The sequence below is a fragment of the Petaurus breviceps genome, unplaced genomic scaffold (assembly GCF_028583685.1).
Source record: "Petaurus breviceps papuanus isolate PSGF00001 unplaced genomic scaffold, PetGlider_PUasm1.0 90895, whole genome shotgun sequence".
In the NCBI taxonomy this organism is placed as follows: Eukaryota; Metazoa; Chordata; class Mammalia; order Diprotodontia; family Petauridae; genus Petaurus; species Petaurus breviceps.
Genome location: NW_027187372.1, coordinates 30,531,107 through 30,553,806, shown reverse-complemented (window position 1 = coordinate 30,553,806; position 22,700 = coordinate 30,531,107). Strand labels below are relative to the sequence as shown.

Here is a 22,700-nt window from a genome sequence, read left to right as displayed (position 1 = left end):
CCACTACACTCTACGGCCTGTGTTTCTGGCCAGTTCTTCGATGAAAGACCTGGAACAGTCCACGGCCCTTTCTGACAAGGAGTCTTGGCCCAGGCCCAAACCTGTGGTTTCTACCCTTTTTTTAAATCTGGGAAATTATCGGAAAATACCACCAACAGGGAGAGGCAGTTGGACCTGGGACAGCTCTCTCTTCTCTAAACCAAACAGGCAGGTTCCCCTCCTCCTTCAGCCTGATGTCGGTGCAGTATAATCAGACAGAACATGACTTTGTGTGCATCTTCTGCTCCTAATTAAGAAATAATGAGATGGGCGCTGGGCCAGACAGTATACCTGCCATGCAAGCAGGCCAAGGGTCCTCTGCACAGGGATATTTCAGCATAGAGACAGGCCCACCACCCCCCTCTCAGTCCTGTAGCAGGGCTCAGCATCTCTTGGGAAGGGGGTAATGCTTAGAAACCACTGGGCCCTCTTGTGCCAGAGGCCTAAATGAAGTAGGGTAGGAAGGAAAAGGGAAATTGGATAGTTTCCCAAGGGACTTGCTCCCTCTAAGGTTCTTGGTATTGCTTCACATTTTACTACCATTAAATGCCAAGTTGGTTGCGGGTGTCCCTGGGACCTGACTCTGTGCTCCACCTGGGAGAGAAGAGCTCCTTTAAGCAAGAGATTGAGCCCTTGGGATCTCCTCCCTCCTGGGCTAGCCTCAAGAGTCTTTTCAATCCATTGACAATTCACCCAATGTTTATCAGAAGCCTCCTAGCTATAAGCCGTGGGTCTAGGTTCTGGGATGAAAGATGAAAATGAAACAGTCACTACCTCAAGGAGCTTACATTCTCCTGGGAGGATATATGTGTACATATGCATAAATAGAGAACCTAACTAAGAAAACATACTATTTCCAGAGGGTGAGAAAACAAACAACTCTGAGGACATCAAGGGATGTCCTATAAGACATAACACCTAAGCCAGGCTTTTGAGAAAGCTATGGATTCCCCAGGCCAGGGTAGGGAAGCTGCAGCCTCGAGGCCACATGTGGCCTTCTAGTTCTTCAAGTGTGGCCCTTTGAAGGGCCAGAGGTGACAAGGGAGCCCATTCTAGACATGCAGGACAGCCTATACAAAGGAACAGAGATAGGAGATTGAATGTTTGACTGTAACTGAGAACTCATGAATGGTGAGGAATAGGAAGTAAGATTGGAAAGATAGGTAGGGACACATTATGGAAGGCTTAGACTTCCAGGCTGAGGATTTTGGATTTTATTCTAGAAGCAATAGGGGGCAGCTAACTATTTCTGGGCAGGGCTGTAATATGGTCAGATCTGCACTTTAGAATAATCCGTTTGACAGCTGTGTGGAAGATGGATTGAAGAAAGGAAGAAGACTAGAACCAGGGAGCCCAATTAAAAGGGTACTGCAATAGTCCATACTCAAGGTAATGAGGGCTTCAGCTAGAATAGAGGCTTTGTGAGCTGAGAGAATGTTACCAAAGAGATGCCTTTTACATTTCTCAGAGATCAAAGCCTGAAGAGATTCTTAGAATCTTCTTGGGGACCCCTATGCCACAAACACCAGCTTCTGTAGAGACACTCCCTATACTCTGCTCCCATCCCTTTTCCCTATACCTAGAATACAGTATCTTTGGCCTAGCCTCTAGAGATTCCACTGTTTACAAAGGAAGATCTGGGACAGAGAGGAAAGGGAGAAAATCTGAGTGTTCCCCTGCTTACCCAAAGACTCCTGTCAAGGATAGTCACTAGACTTTTTAGAAAGGGCTCTGTCAGATCAAAATTCTAAAGAAAATCCTAAAACATCAAGGTTTGAGCAGCTGCCAGAAGGGCAGCTCATCCACCCACTATCTGCAAGCAGGAAGGCACCTAACCTACCCCAGACAAATAGGTGGCTGACCTCCTCAGAACCGCCTGAAAACTAGGCCCAAGTCAGGACTAAGGGACTGAGTTGAAATACACATAGGAATTTTCCCACCCACAAGATGCTGGAACTAAGCCAGCCACAATCGCTAAGATGGGTTGTTGGAGATCCTTGTTAATGTAGCCCAGGGTTGGCGTAATTCTGCGTCTAGACCTGCTGACCTAATTGATTTTTAAGTCCCAAAGTCTAGCCCGGGATTCTGGGAGTCTGTCAGTCCAGGACGGGAAGATTGCAAATAGGTGTCCTTGTTATAAGGTGTGATGAAAAAGAAAAAAATGTGGGTGAGAGGTTAAGGGTTCATAAATCATAGCATTTCCAAACTGGAAAGGACTTGAGAGACCACCTGATCCAAATCCCTTATTTTATCTCTAAAGTGGGAATAATAATACTTACACTCCTGCCTCACAGGGCTCCTATTAGGAAAACATTTTGCAGACCTTAAAAAAAAAAGAAAAGAAAAAGCTGTGGAAATGCATGGTTTTCCCTTTCTTTTTTTGTACTTCGAATGCCCTATCTTGGCTCCAAGACCATGCTGTTCTCCCTTCCACTTCAGTCACCTTTATGGGGTTTTACATTTCATTTTAGAACCCCAGCTCCCTCTGGGCATTCTTCCTGTAGCTTATCTTTTTTGGGGTGTGCATTTGGCCTAAGCATCACTCCACCTTACATGTCACCTGCCCACTTCTGCTGGTGGGTGTCTGTTCTTCTCCAGCTTGGACATTATGCAAGGATCTGGGTTCAAAACCTAGTGGAAAGAACACGGGATTTGGAGTCAAGGAGATTTGGGTTCAAATCCTGCTTTGGATATGTACTAACTAGGTGGTTCAGTGGATAGAGCACCAGGCCTGGGGCCAGGAGGACTGAGTTCAAATTTGAGTTCAGACAAGTACTGGATGTGTGACCCTGGGCAAGTCACTTAACCCTGTTTGCCTCAGTTTCTTCATCTGTAAAATGAACTGGAGAAAGAAATGGTGAGCCACTCCAGTATCTTGGCCAAGAAAACCCCAAATAGGGTCAGGAAGAGTCGGACACAACTGGACAACAACAAAGCTGTGTGACCCCAAGCACATTTAACCTCCCTGAGCTTTTTTTTACTTTATCTGTAAAAAGAAGATAATAACAATAGCACCTCTCTCACAGGCTTGTTGTGAGGATCAGCTGAGAGCATGTATTTAATGCATTTTGGAAACCTTAAAGTGCTATATAACTGAGCTTGTCAATTGGTCTTTCCAGACTGTTTTTCCCTCATCTATAAAATGAAAGCATTGGACCCATTGTCTCTAGGGCCATCACTAAATCCTGTGAATCCAAGGACCAGAAAGAAATGACTTCTCCAAAGTCACACAGTTATTGACAAAGCCCAGGGCTAGAATTTAGGGTTCTTGGTTCCCAATCTTGTGTTTTTTCCACTCCAGCACAGAGGTGAGGGGGAAGGAGGGGTGTGGTGGCTTCTTTAATAACATGAAATTAGCAAGAAGGATGCCATAGCTACTAGAGTTGAGTGGTTGTCCTACCCCCTCCTGCCACCAGGGCCTCTTCCCCTGCCCGCTGTTTCCCCCTTCTCCTACCTTGGGCTTATCAGCTGGCACAGTAGCTGGAGTTTATCAATGCCGCACTCAATTATGCTGCCCATCTGTCTCTACAGCTCGTAGGGACCTGGCACAGACACAGCCAGGGCCAAGTGATCCATCACCGCCCAAGGCTCTGCCTGTCCAAACCAGACCCTCAGCATACCCCAGGCATAGGCTGAGGCCACAGGGGAGGGGGGAGGAGCACCAAGCCCAGGAAGCTCACAAGAGAAGCTCCCCAGGAGCTGTGTTCTCATGCCTTATTAAAGGGCAGCCCTTAACCAGTAAAGGGCTGGCGGGAAGGAGAAGGTGCAAGATACTCCTCTTAACTGCTTCTGGGAGGTTTTCCAAGGGAGTTGGTTCAGTCCTGGGGAGGAAATAATAATAACAATAGCAATAATAACAAGAGAGAATATGATTAATTTTTATTATTAATAATAACTTACATTCAGATGGCACTCTGATTTTTTTACAAAAAACTTTTAATATATTATCTCATTTGATCCTAACAAGTGCCCTTTGACGTATGTAAGTATCCACTTTCCATAGTAAGTGGGAGAGGTGAGATTTGAACCCAGGCCTTCCTGACTAAGCCTATCTCATTTCTTCCAGTACAACACATTGCCTCTTAATAATTAGCATTTGGGGCAGCTGGCTAGGTGGCACAGTGAATAGAACACCGGCCCTGGAGTCAGGAAGACCTTAGTTCAAATCTGGCCTCAGACACTTGACACACATACACACTAGCTGTGTGACCTTGGGCAAGTCACTTAACCCCAATGGCCTTGCCTCCTTTCCTCCAAAAAATTATAATAATAATAATTAGCATTTATAGATATGCAGTTTCATGTGCAGTAATCTTTTTTCTACTATGTTATGGAAATGCTTGCTTTATTTCATAAATTAAATATAAATAACATTTTTAAAAATAAAAAATAATTTGCATTTATATAATGCTTTTAGGTTTACAAAGTCCTTTCTTTATTAAAAGACCCGGGAGGTAAGTAACCAAAGTATTGGTATTTGGTAGACCCATTTTACAGATGAGGAAACCAAAGTTCATGAGAATCAGGTGTCAGAGTGGAGATTACAAACCATGATTGTAAACTGTCTTCTTCTTGTTATTTTTATTGATAACTAGCATTTATACAATATTTTAAGGTTTACAAAGTATTTTATGTCTGTTTCTCCTCTATCTTTGTAATGACCTTGTGAGATAGTTGCAATTATTATCCCCATTTTACAGAAAGGAAACTGAGGCTGAGAGAAGCTAAGTGATTTTCCCAGAGTCATAAAGCTAATAAACGTCTGAGGCAGGATTTGAACCAGGGTCTGCCTGACTCCACGTCCAGCATTCTATTCACTATGCCACCCAGCTGCCTTCCCCCACTGCCTCTGCCACACAAAGCATGGTCCCCGATCTCCAAGAATTTACAGTCTAACTAGGGAGGGAGACAGGACATATACATAGTGAAACAGCTCTAGTCCTGACCCCTTTCCTACCTCCAGAGGATTAGATAAGTAGTTAGCATCCTGGTGCTGCTCAACCAGGCTAGTGGGCCTATTTTGGAGACGCCAAGAGAGCATCTGTGATGAGTGGGGCAGCCTGGGCACAACTCCAGAAGGAGCTGCAGCAGCTTGGAATTGAAGGGAAGGGTTTGTTTGGAGATCCATTCCATGGACTTTGGGACCAAAGGTGCCATACCACTGGTGAGTCATTCCTCCAGGAGGTGAATGTGGCAGCAGCATGAAAGGTAGCTCCGGGTTACCAACTCCCCCCTGCAATGGCCATCTCACCTGCTGGGTCCCGAGAGCAAGGGGGGAAAGCACAGAGGGAATGGATGGTAGGAGTGCCCTGATCCCCAGAAGGGGGGGAGACACACAAATTAAAACCTGTAATAGATTTTTAATTAGATTCTTAATAAATTAAGGGTTCCCCCCCCTTCCTTTCTTTGTAGTTGAGTTTCTGAGACATGTTATGTAGAACTTCAATAGTGGCCAGTTGTGAGAACAGAGAAGAGTATAGGAGCTTAGTCAATAAGCATCGTTAAGTGTCTACTGTGTACCAGGCACTATCCTACAACTTGGGATTCAAAGAAAGGCCCCCAAACAAACAAAGCTGGGAGGGAAGTCAGAAAGCCTCTCTCAAAAAAATGCAGATCACACTGATCAAGCAATCAAAAATCATTTACTGGGTATTTACTGTGTGTCAGATACTGTACTGAAGTGCTAGAGATACAAAGAAATTTAAAAAACAATCCCTGCTCTTAAGGGGGAGCAACTAGATGGCACAGTATATAGAGCACCTGGGCTGGAGTCAGGAAAACCTGAGTTCAAATCCAGCCTCAGAGGCTTACTAGCTGTGTGACCCTGGGCAAGTCACTTAACACTGTTTGCCTCAGTTTCCTCATCTGTCAAATGAGCTGGAGAAGGAAATGGCAAACACTCCAGTATCTTTGGCCAAGAAAACCCCAAAAAGGGTCATGAAGAGTTGGATATGACAGAAGAACCACAAAGCTTTCTATTATTCACATTATAATGGGAGTTGGAGGATAATTTGTCAAACTTGGTACATATGCTTGGCAGAACCAGAAGCCAGAAGAGCTGGGTTCTAGCTCCATCAGCTGTGTGACCTTAGGTGAGTCACAATCCTTTCTCTGAGCCACAGTTTGCTTTATAGAATACGGGATTGGACTCAATGATCTCTTAAGTCCTTTGAGCTCTGATATGTCTCCAGAAATATGTCTTGCTTAGTAGCAGGGAAAGTGATGGTTTGAGCTGATTCATTTATCATCATCATTAACAGAAAGAAGTATTTATTGATCACCTACTGCATTGCCAACAAGCATTTATTAAGCACCTACCATATGTTAGGCACTGTGCCAAGTTACAAAGATACAAAGAAAGACAAAAATATTCCCTACCTTAAAAAGTTCACATTCTAATAGGGGAGACAAGATACAGAAAATTATATACAAACAAGATTTATACAGGAAAAAATGGAGATAATTGACAGAGAATGCACTAATATCAAGGAGGACAGGGAAAGGCTTCTTGAAAAAGGCAGGATTTTATCTAAGACTGGAAGGAAACCTGGAGGCAAAGATGAGGAAAGAGAAAACTCCAGGGACAGCCAGTGAAAAATAGATGAAATCTGGAGATAAGTGCCTTGTGCAAGGAACAGCCAGGAGGCCAGTATCTGTGAATAGAAGAGTATGTGGAGGGGAGTAGAGTGGAAAGGTAGGAAAGGGAGGAGTTATGAAGGACTTTGATAAGGAACCACTGGAGCTTGTCGAACAGGGAGATGACATAAAGCTGCACAGTTAGTAAATGTCTTCGGCTGGATTTGAACTCATGTCTTCCTGACTTCAGACCTGGTGTTCTGTCCACAGAGTCACTCAGAGCTGCCTCTTGTTCTTACTCTCTTATCCTTGCCCACTTTATTCAGCAATATATAGATTCACAGGTTACCCTTGGACTTCAAGAAATCTGGCAGCTGGCCTAATTAATGTCATTGATCAACCAGCGGACAGACCTGTTGAGACATATTGTGTGCTAGATGCTGTAGGGAAATCAGAGGTGAATAGGACTGGCCCCTGCTCTCATTTATCTTATAGTCTAATGAGGGACTTGGCCTCTACCTCCTACAAAAAGCCTTCCCACATCCCCTCTTAATTCCACTTTTTTACTTTCCCTCCTCTAATTATTTCCTCATTATCCTATAGGTAGGATATATTTAGAAATAGGACCTATATTGCACATATTTGTTTACTTATTGTCTCCTTCATTAGATTGTAAGCTCCTTGAGGCCAGAGACTGTCTTTTGCCTCTTTTTGTTTTCCCAGCACTTAGCAAGGTGCCTAGCACATAGTAGGTGCTCAATAAATGTTTATTGATGATGATAATCATAACAGTGATACATGTCTGTTCTTGAAAGTGAAGCTTTTGAGGGAAAAAGCACCCTGGTAGTGGCAACCTAAAATTAGCATCAGAAGACTGGGTTCAACTACAACCTCGGATGCTTAGCAGCTGTGGAGTATCAGACAAGCCTTTAACCTGAGCCTCAGTTTCCTTATCTGTGAAATGAGGGGGCTGGATTTGGTGATCTTCCACTCCTATATCTATGATCCTATGAGACTTCAGAGTTCAGAGAAGGGAAGGGTCACTTCTGACTTGGGGTTGGGAGTAGTGGGGAAAGGACTCAGTATGTAAAGTTACAAATCCCTTTGGGTTTGTTTTCTATGTCTTTGAGGCGTTGGGTATCATTCTTCAGGTCATCAGCTGGCATTTATTAAGAACTTACCATGTGGCAGCACTATACTAAAGATATAAAGAAGGGGTGGGCTAGGTGGTGCAGTGAATAGAGTACCGACCCTGGAGTCAGGAGGACCTGAGTTCAAATTCAGCCTCAGACACTTAACACTATCTGTGTGACCTTGGGCAAGTCATTTAACCCCAATTGCCCTACCTTCCCCCCACCAAAAAGCAAAAAAAAAAAAGAGAGAGAATTTTAAAAAGATATAAAGAATGGCAGAAACAATCCCTGCCCTCAAGTAGCTCGCAGTCTAAGTGTTTGCTAATGAAATTGAGCCAAGGAGAGAAGGAACAGAAAAAAGTAGGTCTGTAAAAACCTGGCTGTAGGGGAAAGAGACATCTCCTGCCTCTGCCACCTCCTTCTCTTTCCCCTGGATTAAGCATCCTTCCAGCTTCTACTAGAGCCAGGGATGGGATCAGTAGGTCAGAGCAGTGAGAGATTCCCAGAGGTGGGGTTCCTAGAATGAAAACTGAGGAGGAAGGAAGGGAGCCTAGACAGAACCTTTAGGTCAAAGCTGTCTCGATGAAAACCTTCCTTGGTCTCTTTTTCAAAACCCCTAAAAAAAGAGTAGATAGAGCAGCTAGGGTGGAACCAGGGCAGGAAAAGTTGAAAGCTGGGCCGCCTTGGGATATGGCTGCTTGGTAACTTTACATGAACAAGGTAATTCTTACTCCTTTAATATCCAGAGGCCAAGCACACATCAGCAAAGCGCTGGTCTCTGTGGTTAGGCTGATGATGAAGGCCCCCATGCCCTGCTTGTCTTGGGGTTCTCAGGGGACGGCTAGTGGGGCCTGAGTGATTAACAAAGGAACTTTGCTGGCCATTCCCCATCATCCCCCAAAGCCAGCCTCTTCCGAGTCCAAACCTTCTTTCCCTGGCTCCCTGAAAAGCTGCCTCTTTCTTCAGGTTGTATTTTTTTTTTTTTACTACTGCTAAGCTAGGCCAAGTTCTATTTAAGCGCTAATTGAAGGACGCTACAAGGGAGGGAAGGAGGATGTGGAAGGTGTGAAAGTCAGAAGTTTTCACTGAGCTGAGCACTGAGTGCTCAATAAATACTTGTTGATTAATTAACTCATTAGTTAATTGATGCTTCATTGATTGTCAGAGTTGAACTGGATATCTCTAAGGTCCCTTCATGATCCTGAGAGCAGGAGGCGAGGACACGTGGAGGGAAAGTAATATTTGTTAACAGAACAGGAGAGACATCATAATATGAAGGAAAGAACATCCCTGACTTAGAGTCAGAAGACTCAGGTTCAAATACAATGGCCACAGTTGACTAGAGGCATGATCTTTGACAAGCCAAATAATCCTCTTTAATTAACCCTTGGTGTTTTCATCAGTAAAATATAAAATAATGCCTTACTACCTACCTCCCAGGTGTAGTAAAGATCAAATAACATATGTAGCATATGAAAAATGCCTTATAATTTCAAGAATTAAATAGATATAAGCAATTATTATTCCTAAAATCTGTCCTGCTCCTCTGGGCTCTGGGATCCTTCCTGATGACAGAGCCCTCCCTTTATTCCTTTTAAAGGAATAGAAGGCAATTATACATGGTCCAAAGCCTCCTGGGTATATTACTGCGTCTAGGAAGCCTAGTTTACTATAGGCACTGGGATATTTTGAAGGTACAAACTGCTTATAGATACACAAACAACACTGACTCAGAGGAATTGGCAGAGGAGAAAGACCATCACATGAGGAGTCAGGAGACCTGGCTTGACATTTCTGACTTGCCAATTACTAATTTTGTAATCTGGGGCAAGTCATCCCATGTCCCTGAGCCCCTTGTCTATAAAATGATGGCCTTGGACTGGATGACTCTTCTAGACTCAGAAGGGATTCCAGAAGTAATCTCATTAAACTTTGAAATTGAGGGGGTCGACTTGGATGACCACTGTATTGAGGATGCTGTAGAGGGATTCGCGTTTATGGCATGCGTTAGAGTAGGCGACCTCTGAGGTCTAGGATTCTATGAAAATGGGAACAAAAACTCTACTACCTGGCCAACTTATCTTCAGGATCCATAGAATGTAAGGGCAGCTAGGTAGGGCAATAAATTGAGCCCAGGCCTGGAGTCAGGAAGACCCGAGTTCAGATCTGGCATCAGTCACTTCCTAGCTGTGTGCGACCCTGAGGAAGTCACTTAACTCCGTTGGCCCCTGTTTCCTCATCTTGAGCTGGAGAAGGAAATGGCAAAGCACTCTAGGATCTTTGCCAATAAAACCCCAGATGGGGTCATAAAAAGTAGATAAGCTGACTGAACAACAACAAAAGAATGTAAATTCCTTGAGGGCAGGGACTGTTTTGGCTTTTTATTCCCAGGACCTAGCACAGTTCCTGGTACATAGTAGGTATTTAATCAATGCTTTTTTTTTTTTTATTAATTGATTGATTGAGGATCCAATGAGGTTTTACAGGTCAAGTGTTTTAACCATAAAAATGAAATACTGATATGAATTATTGCTGTTCTCTAGGATTCAGAGCTAAGGGGCAGAAAGCCAGCTCTTGTTTAGACAATAATGTTTAACCCCCTAGCTAGGGGTGGCATCACATGAGGATCACAGAGCCTCTGCCTATGGAGCCTATCCCCAGGCTTTTGAGCAGACTGCAGCCCTGGTTTGATGATCTATACCCATCCAGGAGGACAGGCTAAGGTCTGATTTCTCAACAGCATTCCATTCCTTTTTCCCTACTTCCCAGAGAGCACAAAAGAACCTGGCTAAAATCAGCAATAAAAATAATAACAACTAATTTTTACATACCACAAAGTACAGATAATATTTACAAATATTATCTCGTGATGATCCTCATAATTCTGTGAGATGGATGCTGTCATTATCCCCATTTTATAAGAGAAGAAACTGAGGCCGGGAAAGGTTAAGTGAGTTGCCCAGAGTAAATGTCTGAGACAGAATTTGAACATCCTGATTGAAAGTTCAGCACTCTGGCCACTAACTGTACCATCTAACTGCCCCTAGATCAGGGATTCTTAACATTTTTTTAATGTCATATTCCTTTGCAGCACTCTTGGTGACATCTCTGGCCCCTCTTTATATTGTTCCCTAATTGAAGGAGATACTAAATTTCAATCAGAGGTTAACAAAAAATAATGATATAATTTTTTCTATCCAAGTTCATAGACTCTTTGAGGTAGGTGGACCCCACCCTAGCTCCTTACTTATAGACCAGAACTAGAATTTGAACTTAGAACAAATGTAATTAGTGTTTTCACACAGGCACACACACCTATGGTGCCTTCTGTTTGCCCAGTCCTGTTCCTCATTCTCACCTTGGACCTCTCCCCTTAAGCCCCTGTAGTTTTTAACCTTCTTGTCCTGTACTTGTTAGGGGACTTTGCATTTCCCTTCCAATCAACACCAAGACAACCCTGGTACAACAAGCCAATTGCCAGCCTACAGCCAGGACACAATCAAAATGTGACAGGGACAGAGCTTCTCTGGGCAAAGTCTTAGCGGCATCAACTTTAAAGCCTCTCTCAACCTAAAATCCTCTCTCAACTCCAGACACAATTACAACTCCCCAGGGTCCCTTATACCTCTGAAACCTTCTATTATACAGAACTGGTTGGCGTGCTTTTCTCTTAGCCAGCAAGCTAAGGATAGGCATTCCACTACCTGAAATGCCACCTGTAGGTTATTTGTAGGTTGTTGTGTTCTTGCCTGAAATGCTTTCCCCTCTCATCTCTACCTGTCCTAGTCCTTCAAGGATTAGCTCAGGTTCTCCATGTTCCTTAAAACCTTACCTGAGGAGAACACCAAATGTCAGAGCTGGAAGCAAGACTCTTCAATGGCTCCCTATCACTTCTAGGATAAAATGAAAATGTCTTAATCATTTAAAGCCCTTCACAGTCTAGCTTCCGCCCTCCTTTGCTGCTTTAGTCTGTATTTCTCCCCTTCAAGTGAGATAATATATGTGAAACATGTCATAAGTCTTAAATCCCTCTATAAATCATGCCTGAACCATGTCTCTGGTCAGTTTCTTAAGTCTTCCCACTAACAAGGCGTTTCGAAAGCTCCTTGTCCCTGTCCAGGATCTGACAACCTTCCTTGTCAAGAAGCTTTGGCATTTCCTGCTCTTCTCTCTACCTGAGACAAAATCAAGGCTGTTTGAGCTGGAAGAAACATTAGACCAGAAGTGTCAGACATGCAAGCCACAGTACTCCTGAGTGCTGCCAAATCAGATTAAAACGGAATTGGGAAATATTTAACAAAATATATAAAAAGACAATAAAGCCCAAAATAATGGGAATGTGTGGTTTTCTGAGACACTATGGAACCCTTGGGGACCCCCTAAGTATGATCTGGTGGCCCCTGTTTCTATTTGAGTTCAACATCAGGGCATTAGAAGACAAACCAGTGACTCTTGATGAGATCTAAGGACAGGAAACAGACCAAGAGAGGGGAAGGAACCTGTCCCAGATCATACCAATACAGAGGCAACACGTAGCTGAATCACTAAATTTGGAGTTATAAGGCTGGATTCAAATCCTACCTCTGACATTGACAGTGTGACCTTGAATAAGTCCCTCAACATCCTCAGGCCTGTTTCTTAATCTGCAAAATGGAGAAGTTGGATTAAATGTCAGTAGGGTCCTTCTTCAGCTCTACATCTGTGATCCAGTGAGGCTGCAGAATTAGGATTCGAACTCTGATTCTAAATCCAGCATTCTTGCCACTCTAAAAAGATGCCCCCTCCATCTTCTCCTAAGTCTGGAAAAAATTGAAGGTGCTAGAGTTGCTACTCCCTGAACAAGTCCTCAGCACTTGCGTAGACAAGCCTAGTTGGGAGTTCATGTTTATTTACCCCAAATGTATGCATACACCAGCCCACATAAAACCTCTGCTCATTTTAAATTGAGATTGTTGGGGTTTTTTTTCCCCCACCTACATAAATAGCTGCAGAAGAAAGAGAAAGGTTGCACTGGGGGAAGGGTGTCACCCTGAGAAAATATGCCCCTTACCTCTGATGCTAGCAGTGAAAGTGAGCAGTCATCTCCCTGTTAGAACCACCTCCAATGGCCCAGCCTGGCTGGTGGGTTGACTTCCTGAGGGTTCTAGGCCGTAAGTGGGCACCCCCACACCTCCTATGGGGAAATGATGGTAGCTGGCCCCATATGTCTCTACAGGAACCAAATCTCCTCATATTGGAGCATGCAGCTGTCATCTCTCAGTAGGGTCCTAGAATTTAGATCTGCAAGACACTTTGGAGAGCAGATCCAGAGCTCCAGACACTAGCTGGGGAAAATAGTGGGAGGGAAAAGACAGGAAAAGGTCATAGTAGAAGTCTCTAGGTGGCCAGGGGCATAGGCACAAGGAGGGTATTGGGCATGGACTTATGAGGTTAGCAGAGCAGGCATGATGTAGAAGTGCAAAGTGCTGTGAAAAAAAGCAATGTGGGGGGCGGCCAGGTAGCACAGCAAGTAAGAGCACCGGCTCTAGTGTCGGGATGGCTCCAGTGTTGGGATGACATGTGGATCAAATCGGGGCTCAGACACTTATTACCCACCCAGAAACACCTGGCCCTGTAACCTTGAGCAAGTTTCTTAACCCCAATTGCTTAGGGGTGGCCAGGTGGCTCAGCAAGTAAGAGCACCGGCTCCAGTGTTGGGATGACCTGAGGATCAAATCCGGGCTCAGATATTTAGCACCACACCCGGCCGTGTAACCTTGAGCAAGTTACTTAACCCCGATTGCTTTAAAAAAAAAAAAAAAAGAAGCAATGTGGGGGGTGGCTGGGTGGCGCAGTGAATAGAGCACCAGCCCTGTAGTCAGGAGGACCTGAGTTCAAATCCAGCCTCAGACACTTAACACAAAAACTAGCCATGTGACCTTGGGCAAGTCACTTAACCCCAATTGCCCTCCAAAAAGAAAGAAAAAGAAGCAATGTGATGTTTGTGCATAGGGAACCAGCCCTGCCTCTGACAGGTACTGACTGATGCCCTCCTCCCAAGTGATCTTGGATTTAACCACTCTGTGTATATTTGCTTGGAGCCCAGATCACCTGCTTCTAGACTCTGTGTCCTCCCAGGACTCTGTGTCCTCCCAGGGCTCTGTCACCAACTCCCACCTAGGAGAATCAAGTCTAGAGTAGAAGCAGGTGATGTCATTGGAAAATGCCCTCCAAAGCCCTGGGTAGGACCCCCAGATCTGCTACTTGGTGACTTTTGTTACCTCAAGCAAATTATCTCCCCTCTCTAAGCCTCAGTTTCCTCCTCTGTAAGACAAATTGAACTAGCAGATTCCTAAGATCTCTTCCAGCTTTATATTTTGTATCATATGTATGTATATGTGTATATATATGTATATACACACACCACACACACACTATATATATATATATACATATATATATATATAATATGGTTTTATGTATATGTTCTTAGAATAGAAGCTCCCTGAGGTCCCACACCTTTTTTTTCTTTTTCTTGGCATCCCCAGCATTAACTCAGTGCCCAGTGCATAGTAAGCACTTAAATGGTAAGCCTTTAAATACTTATATTTTACAGATTAGGAAGTGAGGGCCAAAGGAGTTTAAGGGACCTGCCAAGGTAACATAAAGCTGAGTTGGGTTTCAGACTCATGTCTCCTGACTCAAAACCCAGTGCTCTGTCAACCCCATTATACTGACCCCAAAGGAGGATTTCAAAGCAAACCAAGATTTTTGGCACATCCTTAAGATTACTTGCCTGGGTCAGCCCCAATTTACTTGTGTCATGAAACTATCAGACCAGGCCCCAAGAAGGGGAGCACAGACTTTGTTCATACCCTGTTATGTTTGGCTCTAAGCCAGCCTCCCCTGGAGGACAACAAGACATCGTCTAAGGAACCATGGAGAAACCTCTCCTGTTTCAACTTTTCTAAGTCAGAGTAAAATAACACTAACCTAAATCCTTGAAGCACTTCCCTTGCTGGGAATATGGCCAACCTACTCCAGGAGGATGGGGGTGCCATGTCTTACCTTAATATCCTTAGGATAAACAGATGGATAAAGAGTTTCTCGAGAATACCCAGGGTTTCCTTCAAGGGGATGGACACTTCCCCCACAAAGGATGCTTGCTTCTGCACCCTGAGAACTTTGGGGGAAGAAATATGGGATCCTGCTGAATCCACAACTCCAAGGAGTTTTACTTTTGGTTTTACTTTTGGAACCAACCTTGGGACTGTTTCCAAATCCTACCAGTTTGTTAGATCCTGCCTGTGAAAGGCCTAAAGCCCTGATAAATAACCACCCTCTACCACTATCCCCTAAATCATGACTGCCATCATGGATGCCTGGTGTCTCCACATATCCATCACTCCTCCCATCTGGGATCACAGCAACTGTGAGTTTGCAATAATATTTACAAGGGAAGAGAAAAGTTTGCTAGCCTATACAAAATGATATAGAGAGTTATGAATCCTGGAATCTCAAACAAGAAGTCCTACCTTCTCTAAGGACTCACTCCAACCTTATCCCATGCTAAGCCCCTACCATACAAATTATATCAACCAGGTTCTAATTAAGAGTCAGCACAAGCAGCTGAATTCCATAGATACAAAGAATGATGGAAGGGAATAATGAGCAATAAGTATATAAACCGTAGCCAGATTTCATAGGGGCTTTAAATGCGCAGCTGAAGAACTTGTATTTTACCCTAGGGGCATCAGGGAAACATAGGCATTTTTTTTTTTTTTTTTGCTTTTTGGAGGACAATTGGGGTTAATCGACTTGCCCAAGGTCACATGGCTAGTAAATGTTTAAGTGTCTGAAGCTGAATTTGAACTCAGGTCCTCCTGACTCCAGGGCCAGTGCTCTAGTCACTGCACCACCTAGCCAACCCAAACATAGGTATTTCTTGAGTAGGGGAGTGACATGGCTAGATTTGTGTTTTAGGAAGATTAGTCTATAAATGGTGAATCCAGAGATGGAAGAAGCACCTAGACAGAGGTCTCCCATTTGGAGGTCACTCAAGGAGGCTTCCCAGCCCCAGCTACTGAGGTTCATGAACCCATGAAAAGCAGTGGGAGCAGTCACTTTGCTACTTGTTGCCCATGTGACCTTGAGTTGAGTCATTAACTATCTGGGCCTCAGTTGCTTCATTTGTAAAAACGAAGGGGTTAGACTAGAAGCAGCATAGTCCACAGGAAATAAGAATTATTTTTTGGTTTTGGAAATGACAAAAAATGGGGTTTAAATTTTGGCTCAGTCTCCCTATTGTCACCTGAGTGACATTGGGGAAGTTGCAATACCTTCCTAAGCCTAGATGATATACTGGATAAATCACTGGACCTGGGGTCAAGAGGATAAGTTCAAGTCTGGCCTCAGATTTAATAGCTTTGTGACCCTGAACAAGTAACTTTAACCAATGCCTGCCTCAGTTTCCCCATCTGTAAAATGGGGGTGATAATAATATCATCTACTGGGGTTATTGTGAGGATCAAATGAGATATTTGCTAAGCACTTTGAAAACTTTAAATTATAATGATAATTACAATTAAGCAAAAGGAAGTTCTGCCTACATGACCTAGAGGGACTGTTCTCACTCTAGACCTGTGGTCTTGTAACTAGATTCTCTCTAAGGCCCCTTCTAGGTCTAAATCACATGATCCTAACCCAGTACTGACATTCAGCCCCCTCCCCCGGAACTCACTCCAAGATGGAGTGTTGGGACCTCAGGGTCTCCACACAATTCAACATGGGACAAGGGCTGGGAGAGAAGTCTAACAGGAAGGAGAAACTGCTTGTCTTCATTTGCCTGCTTTCTAGGAATGTGGAGGTCATTATCATGACAGCGGCAATAGTAACAACAGCCCATCTTCTTCCCCTCATCACTTCTCTCAGAGAAGTTCACAGAATTCCAGGCTCAGCCTCCCACTTTCCTCCTGCCGGAAGCCCTAGAATCACCACCCTGAGAGGAACCCAGGGTAGTGCCCTGGGCTGGGGATCAGAACCGAGGATTCCCAGCTCCCAGCCCCGCTAAAGCCCCTGGGCCAGTGGGGAAGAATGAGAATGACTGAAGAAAATAACTCCTGCTTCCATACCTTCCTTCTAATAATGCTGTTCTTCTCTTTCAGGGACGGCCACAGGTGGCCCCTTGACAGGGGGCAGTGATGAGTGAACTGGACCTAGGTCAGAGCAGGACCAGGAACAATAACTTCCCCCGGTGAAGGACGTGACACCTGTCCCACCCACGCTGCCTATCCCCGAATAGCATGATCTCCCCCAGAGGAAGGTCCCCTGGCCCCCCACCAATGGGCCACTGATCAAGCCATTAGTGACCTGCAGAAAGCAGAAGAGGAAGAGCGTCAGCGCCGAAGCCGTCAAGCTTCCTCCCCGAAGTCCCAACATGTGGCTTCTTCTGGTTTACCTGTTACTGGCCTGGGTAGCGGGGGCTGCTGCTGCTGTGCCTGTGGTGCCCTGGAGGGTGCCATGCCCACCACAATGCACCTGCCAGATCCGGCCCTGGTACACTCCCCGCTCAGTGTACCGGGAGGCTACCACAGTGGATTGCAACGACCTGTTCTTGTCGTCCGTGCCCCCGGGACTGCCCAGCGGCACCCAGACCCTCCTCCTGCAGAGTAACAACATCGCGAGGATGGAGCAGAGTGAGCTTGACTACCTGGCCAACCTGACTGAGCTTGACCTGTCCCAAAACAGCTTCTCCGATGCCCGGGACTTTGGCCTTCGGGCGCTGCCCCAGCTACTGAGCCTTCACCTGGAGGAGAACCAGCTGACGCAGTTAGAGGACAACAGCTTCATGGGGCTAGCAAACCTTCAAGAGCTCTATCTGAACCACAACCAGCTTCGCAGAATCTCCCCGGGGGCCTTCACAGGGCTGGGCAACCTCTTGCGACTCCACCTCAACTCCAACCTGCTGCAGGCTGTGGATAGTCGATGGTTCCAGGTACTTCCCAGTCTAGAGGTCCTCATGATAGGGGGCAACAAGGTGGACGCCATCTTGGATATGAATTTTCGGCCGCTGGCCAACCTGCGCAGCCTGGTGCTGGCGGGCATGAACCTGCGGGAGATCTCCGACTACGCCCTGGAGGGCCTGCGAAGCCTGGAGAGCCTTTCCTTCTATGACAACAAGCTGGCCCGGGTGCCCAAAAGGGCCCTGGAGCACGTGCCTGGCCTCAAGTTCCTGGACCTGAATAAGAATCCACTGCAGAGGGTGGGGCCAGGTGACTTCACCAACATGTTGCACCTCAAAGAGCTCGGGCTGAACAACATGGAGGAGCTGGTCTCCATAGACAAATTCGCCCTGGTCAACCTCCCTGAGCTCACCAAGCTGGACATCACCAACAACCCCCGACTCTCCTTTGTCCACCCCCGCGCCTTCCGCCACCTGCCCCAGATGGAAACCCTCATGCTCAACAACAATGCCCTTAGTGCCTTGCACCAGCAGACAGTGGAGTCCCTGCCCAATCTGCAGGAAATCGGGCTCCACGGCAACCCCATCCGCTGCGACTGTGTCATCCGTTGGGCCAACACCACGGACACCCATGTCCGCTTCATCGAACCGCAGTCCACGTTGTGTGCCGAGCCGCCCGATCTCCAGCACTGCCCCGTCCGGGACGTGCCCTTCCGGGAGATGACCAACCATTGCCTGCCCCTCATCTCTCCCCGGAGCTTTCCCCCGAGCCTTCAGGTTACCAGTGGGGGGAATCTGGCCCTCCACTGCCGGGCCCTGGCTGAGCCAGAGCCTGAAATATACTGGGTGACCCCAGCTGGGGTGCGGCTGACTGCCGCCGGGACAGGTGGAAGGTATCGGGTGTACCCAGAGGGAACGCTGGAAATCCGAGAGGTTACTGAAGGGGAGGCTGGGCTCTATACCTGTGTGGCCCAGAACCTGGTGGGAGCTGACACCAAATCGGTCAGCCTGGCTGTCGGCAGCTCCCTCCCCAGAGGCAGTAACCAGGAGCGGGACCTGGAGCTGAGGGTTCAAGAAGTCTACCCATATCATATCCTGCTGTGCTGGGAGCCCCTGCCCAACACCATCTCCACCAACCTTACCTGGTCCAGCTCTTCCTCCCTCCGAGGACCAGGAACCACCGCCCTTGCCCGCCTGCCTGGGGGTACCCACAGCTACAATATCACCCGCCTCCTCCAAGCCACTGAGTACTGGGCCTGCCTGCAGCTGGCCTTCGCTGACGCCCACACCCAGGTGGCCTGCATCTGGGCTAGGACTAAGGAAGCCAGCCCTCACCATGGGACCCTGGGGAGCCATGTAGGGGTTCTGGCCGCCTTGGGGCTCACCGCCCTACTGCTAGCTGCTGGGCTGGCCATTCACTGTGGCCTTTGCCCTACTAAACCAAGTGGGCGGGTGGGTGAAAAACCTCTCCTTCCATCCTGGGCTCCTTGGGGCCGGAGCACCCCTTCTGTCCGAGTGGTATCACCCCCCTTTGTCAAGCACTGGAATCCAGGGAGGAAGTCCACAAAACTTGCAGAAGGGGAGATGGTTGCACCAGTAATGCTCCATGATTCCTGAAGTTCATCTTATTCTTGGGGGTAGGGGAATAACTAAGACTATTTTTTACCAAAAGGGAAGAGGGCTGGACCAGACATCCCACTGTAAAGGTGATACAGACCCACTCCCTTATGGCATGGCAGCTGGACATGGATGGCCTGGACCCCTTCAGTCTCCTGCCCCTCAAAACACTGCCACCGGTCCTCTGGGGGACCTCCCTGCTGCCTTCATGAGGACACTTCCCAGGAGCAGGAAGTGCTCTGGCTATTAACCTCCCCAACCCCATCTCAGCCTGTTACCCCATTTATCTGGGAGCCCTTTAGACTCTATTTGGATCCCAGGTCCTTGGCCCTACCCCCATGCCCCCAGCAAGCCTAGCCTTTCTTTTCTCCTCTGTGTACAGTTTCACTTGCCTGCTCTTACCCCTCCTAGCCCTAGCTAGGGCTAGTATCTCCTTCTGCCCCCAAGGAGCTCTCTCTGAAGGGGAAGGGAATACCTTGCATCTGGGGGACATGGAGAGGAAGGAGCTACCCAGTGTACTGTGGGGGACCCTTATCACTCAGATGCCCGTGGGACTAGGTCACTCTGGAGCTGACTGCCATCAACTTTATACCTTTATGGAGAAACATGACACTTTCTCCCATTTCTCCAAATTACTCTCTTCTCCTGACTTGGAAAGGGGGAGGAAGAAGGGAGGGGAGAGAGAAGGAAGGAAGGAAGAAAGGAAGGAAGGAAGGAAAGAAGGAAGGAAGGAAGGAGTGGGAGGGAGAAAAAAGGAATGAGAGGGAGGAAGAAGGAAAAAAGGAAGAGATAGGAGAAAGAAAAGGGAGAGAAAATCCTTTGTATTGCAGTTGTATATCGAGATAATTCCCTGTTCAGAAATCACCTCTTCAAAACCAGGACAGAGAAGGATGAGATGAGACAGGGAGGAAGGAATGGAGATAGAAGGACTGGTTTTTCATTTCAGTTTCCCAAATTTGATACTCTAAACACCTCTGCTCACCTGCCAGTAAACCCTGCTAGATCCCTGGAAATGTAAGGTGCTTTTAGCTCCTGAGGTACAGTACAGAAAGAGGGAAAGCCTGATCCAAGAAGAGAGGGGGAGAGAAAACAAAGCTGAGAGCTGGGGTAAGAGAGAGGGAGACAGAGGAAATTTCCATCATTAAACATTGTCACCCCTTCTTCTCTGATAAGCAATTAACATTGCAAATGCAACATACTACTGCATGGGAAGCATTTCCCAGTCTGTTTCTAATTAAGCCAACCTGAGAGCCTAGAAGAGACTGGCAAACCATAAAACAGTCAGTAGTTTGACTCTGGGAGGGGCAGGGATAGCTGGTGGGATGGGAGGTTGGGCAAGGGGAAGGATGTGGGATGAGGAAATTGCTGCAATTATCTTTTCGTTTAGTTTCTTGTATTGTTTGTAATGAGCCCAACTTGCTTTTTGGTATTTTTATTTATCTGATTGATTTCTTAGGACCAAATGTGAACAGGAACATTTGTTGATAACCCACTGTTATAATAGCAGTGCCAATAAAGCAGGGGAAGGGGGCTGCTGTGGACCCCAGTGAAAAGACCATGTCAGGGCAGGAGGTGGTCATGAATATTGCTTCTCTCCCCAGGTGGGGTAAGGAAGGCCCTGGTATTCTTGAGCCTAAGAGGAAAAAATACTGAAATTGAATCTCTCCAGATATCCATGGTTTCCAGTACTCCGTGGGAAAATTTCTCATAAACAGGCCTTCCAGTCCATTGGGCAACCCAGGAGGAAAAATAGGTTACTGTACAGGGGGCCTGGGCCCCCTACTGTTCCTTTCCTCCTGTCTTAACCCTAGACACACACATTGAGTTTCAGACTGCTCTCGATCGTCCTCTGGAGGAATTCCCTTCTCCCTTCCCTTCTCATGCTCTCTGTTACTTGCAGTAAGACAGAATAGGGATCATCAATGATGAGGAAAAGGATTGCAGACAGGCAGGCATTGACAGAGGGAACATGTTTGAGGTTCCCCCTCTGAACTTGTGGGGCTGTCCCTGCACCCTTGCACAAAAGCACAGATCACTGACCATTCTGCTTCCTTAGGACATCAACCTTTCTTTTAAAATTTTTTTTTTATATGAGAACTTTCCATGAAAGGGAAAGGCATCTAGCCTTGCGACCATTCAGGGCTGGGGAGAAAATTGAATCAGTTTTAATGGGAAGGAGGAACAAAGAGATTTTCCACAACTTGGGGAGGTAGAACCAGAGACTCCATCACCCCCTTTTCCCTCCCAACAAAGCGATTATCTCATGGTTACTAAATGCTATAGAGAATCAATAAGCCATCCCTCTGGGAAAAAGGGTCCTCGGTGCCTTGAAAGAAGCTAGGAGGTCCGTAAAACCCACCCACCCAGTCCCAACACCCCCAAGATTTCTTATCCAGTCTAGGATTGATAAAGAAGCCAATCAGGTACAAATGAGAAAACCTAAGATTCGCAAGGCCAGCCTGCTCAGTGGTTGAACCAGGTAAGAAAGCATTAGAACAAAGTCATGAAGTTCAGGGTCCCCCAAAACTAAGCATTGGCTTCTTCCATTGCTGTTTTCTCTCCATTCTCCCCTCCCTCAGGCTTTAAACCTACATACAGATAAGAGGATCTAAGAAGATGACAAGTAGCTGAAGAAAAGGACCTGGGAATCTCACCCTAGGAGATGGAGTTCTAGGTATTCTAGTCTCTAAGGATCCTGGCTTGTTTTCCTCCATCCTGCTACTTGGGGGTGAGAAAAGGGAAAAATATGGTTAACAAATAAACATTCTGAAAATTACTCATCCACCCCACCTTCCAAAAAACAGAGTTATAAATGATTTAACCATTCTCTCAACCATTTCACATGGGTAAACAGCTGCCTTGGAGAAGGGAGCTGGGGTCAGTATAAGGATGACTAGAAATCCTATTTATCTTTCATAGACTGAAAGATGAGAACTCAGAACATAAACCAAGCTGCCACATCCATTTGGGAAAGAAAGGGTGAAAGGCAGATTGGTTTTCCCCATTGTTCATAGTCTGCTTCTTTCTCTAAATGATTGATGGAGTGACCTTTTCCACAAGCTACCTTTCCCAAGGTACTCAGCAAGGAAAGTTTGGGCTGGGATACTCCTTTTTTTTATGGGAGTAGGGGTGGGATATCCAGGGTCCTGGAGAGGAAGTGCTGAGGAAGGCCTCTTTGCATTTCATCAGCTTGTCCCTACCTGCTTTCTAGCTGCCTGACCAGGGTTCTCAGTCCCATTATGAACTGGAAGTATCCCTCCATCTTCTCTCTGCCTACCATTAGAAATCTAATTTGATATCAAGGCTTGGGCTCTGGAAGAGGCATTTTTTCTGGAATGGCTGCTGCCTCCTCATTAGGGGAGTAGCCACTAATTGGAGTTCTTCTGGGATCAACC

At 46.2% G+C, this 22,700-nt stretch overlaps 1 protein-coding gene across 1 annotated transcript; it reads left to right on the top strand.

Moving 5' to 3' along the window:
* The first annotated feature begins 16,896 nt into the window (after positions 1-16,896).
* LRRN2 (leucine rich repeat neuronal 2) lies at positions 16,897-22,394 on the top strand. The gene has a single exon (XM_069074658.1). It carries the CDS (start codon positions 17,164-17,166, stop codon positions 19,303-19,305), a length of 2,142 nt encoding a protein of 713 aa, XP_068930759.1. The 5' UTR covers positions 16,897-17,163; the 3' UTR covers positions 19,306-22,394.
* The last annotated feature ends 306 nt before the right edge of the window (positions 22,395-22,700 follow it).

What these genes read in the sequence shown, in the direction of transcription:
- LRRN2 (XM_069074658.1), top strand. Translation starts at nt 17,164, where the DNA reads ATGTGGCTTCTTCTGGTTTACCTGTTACTGGCCTGGGTAGCGGGGGCT.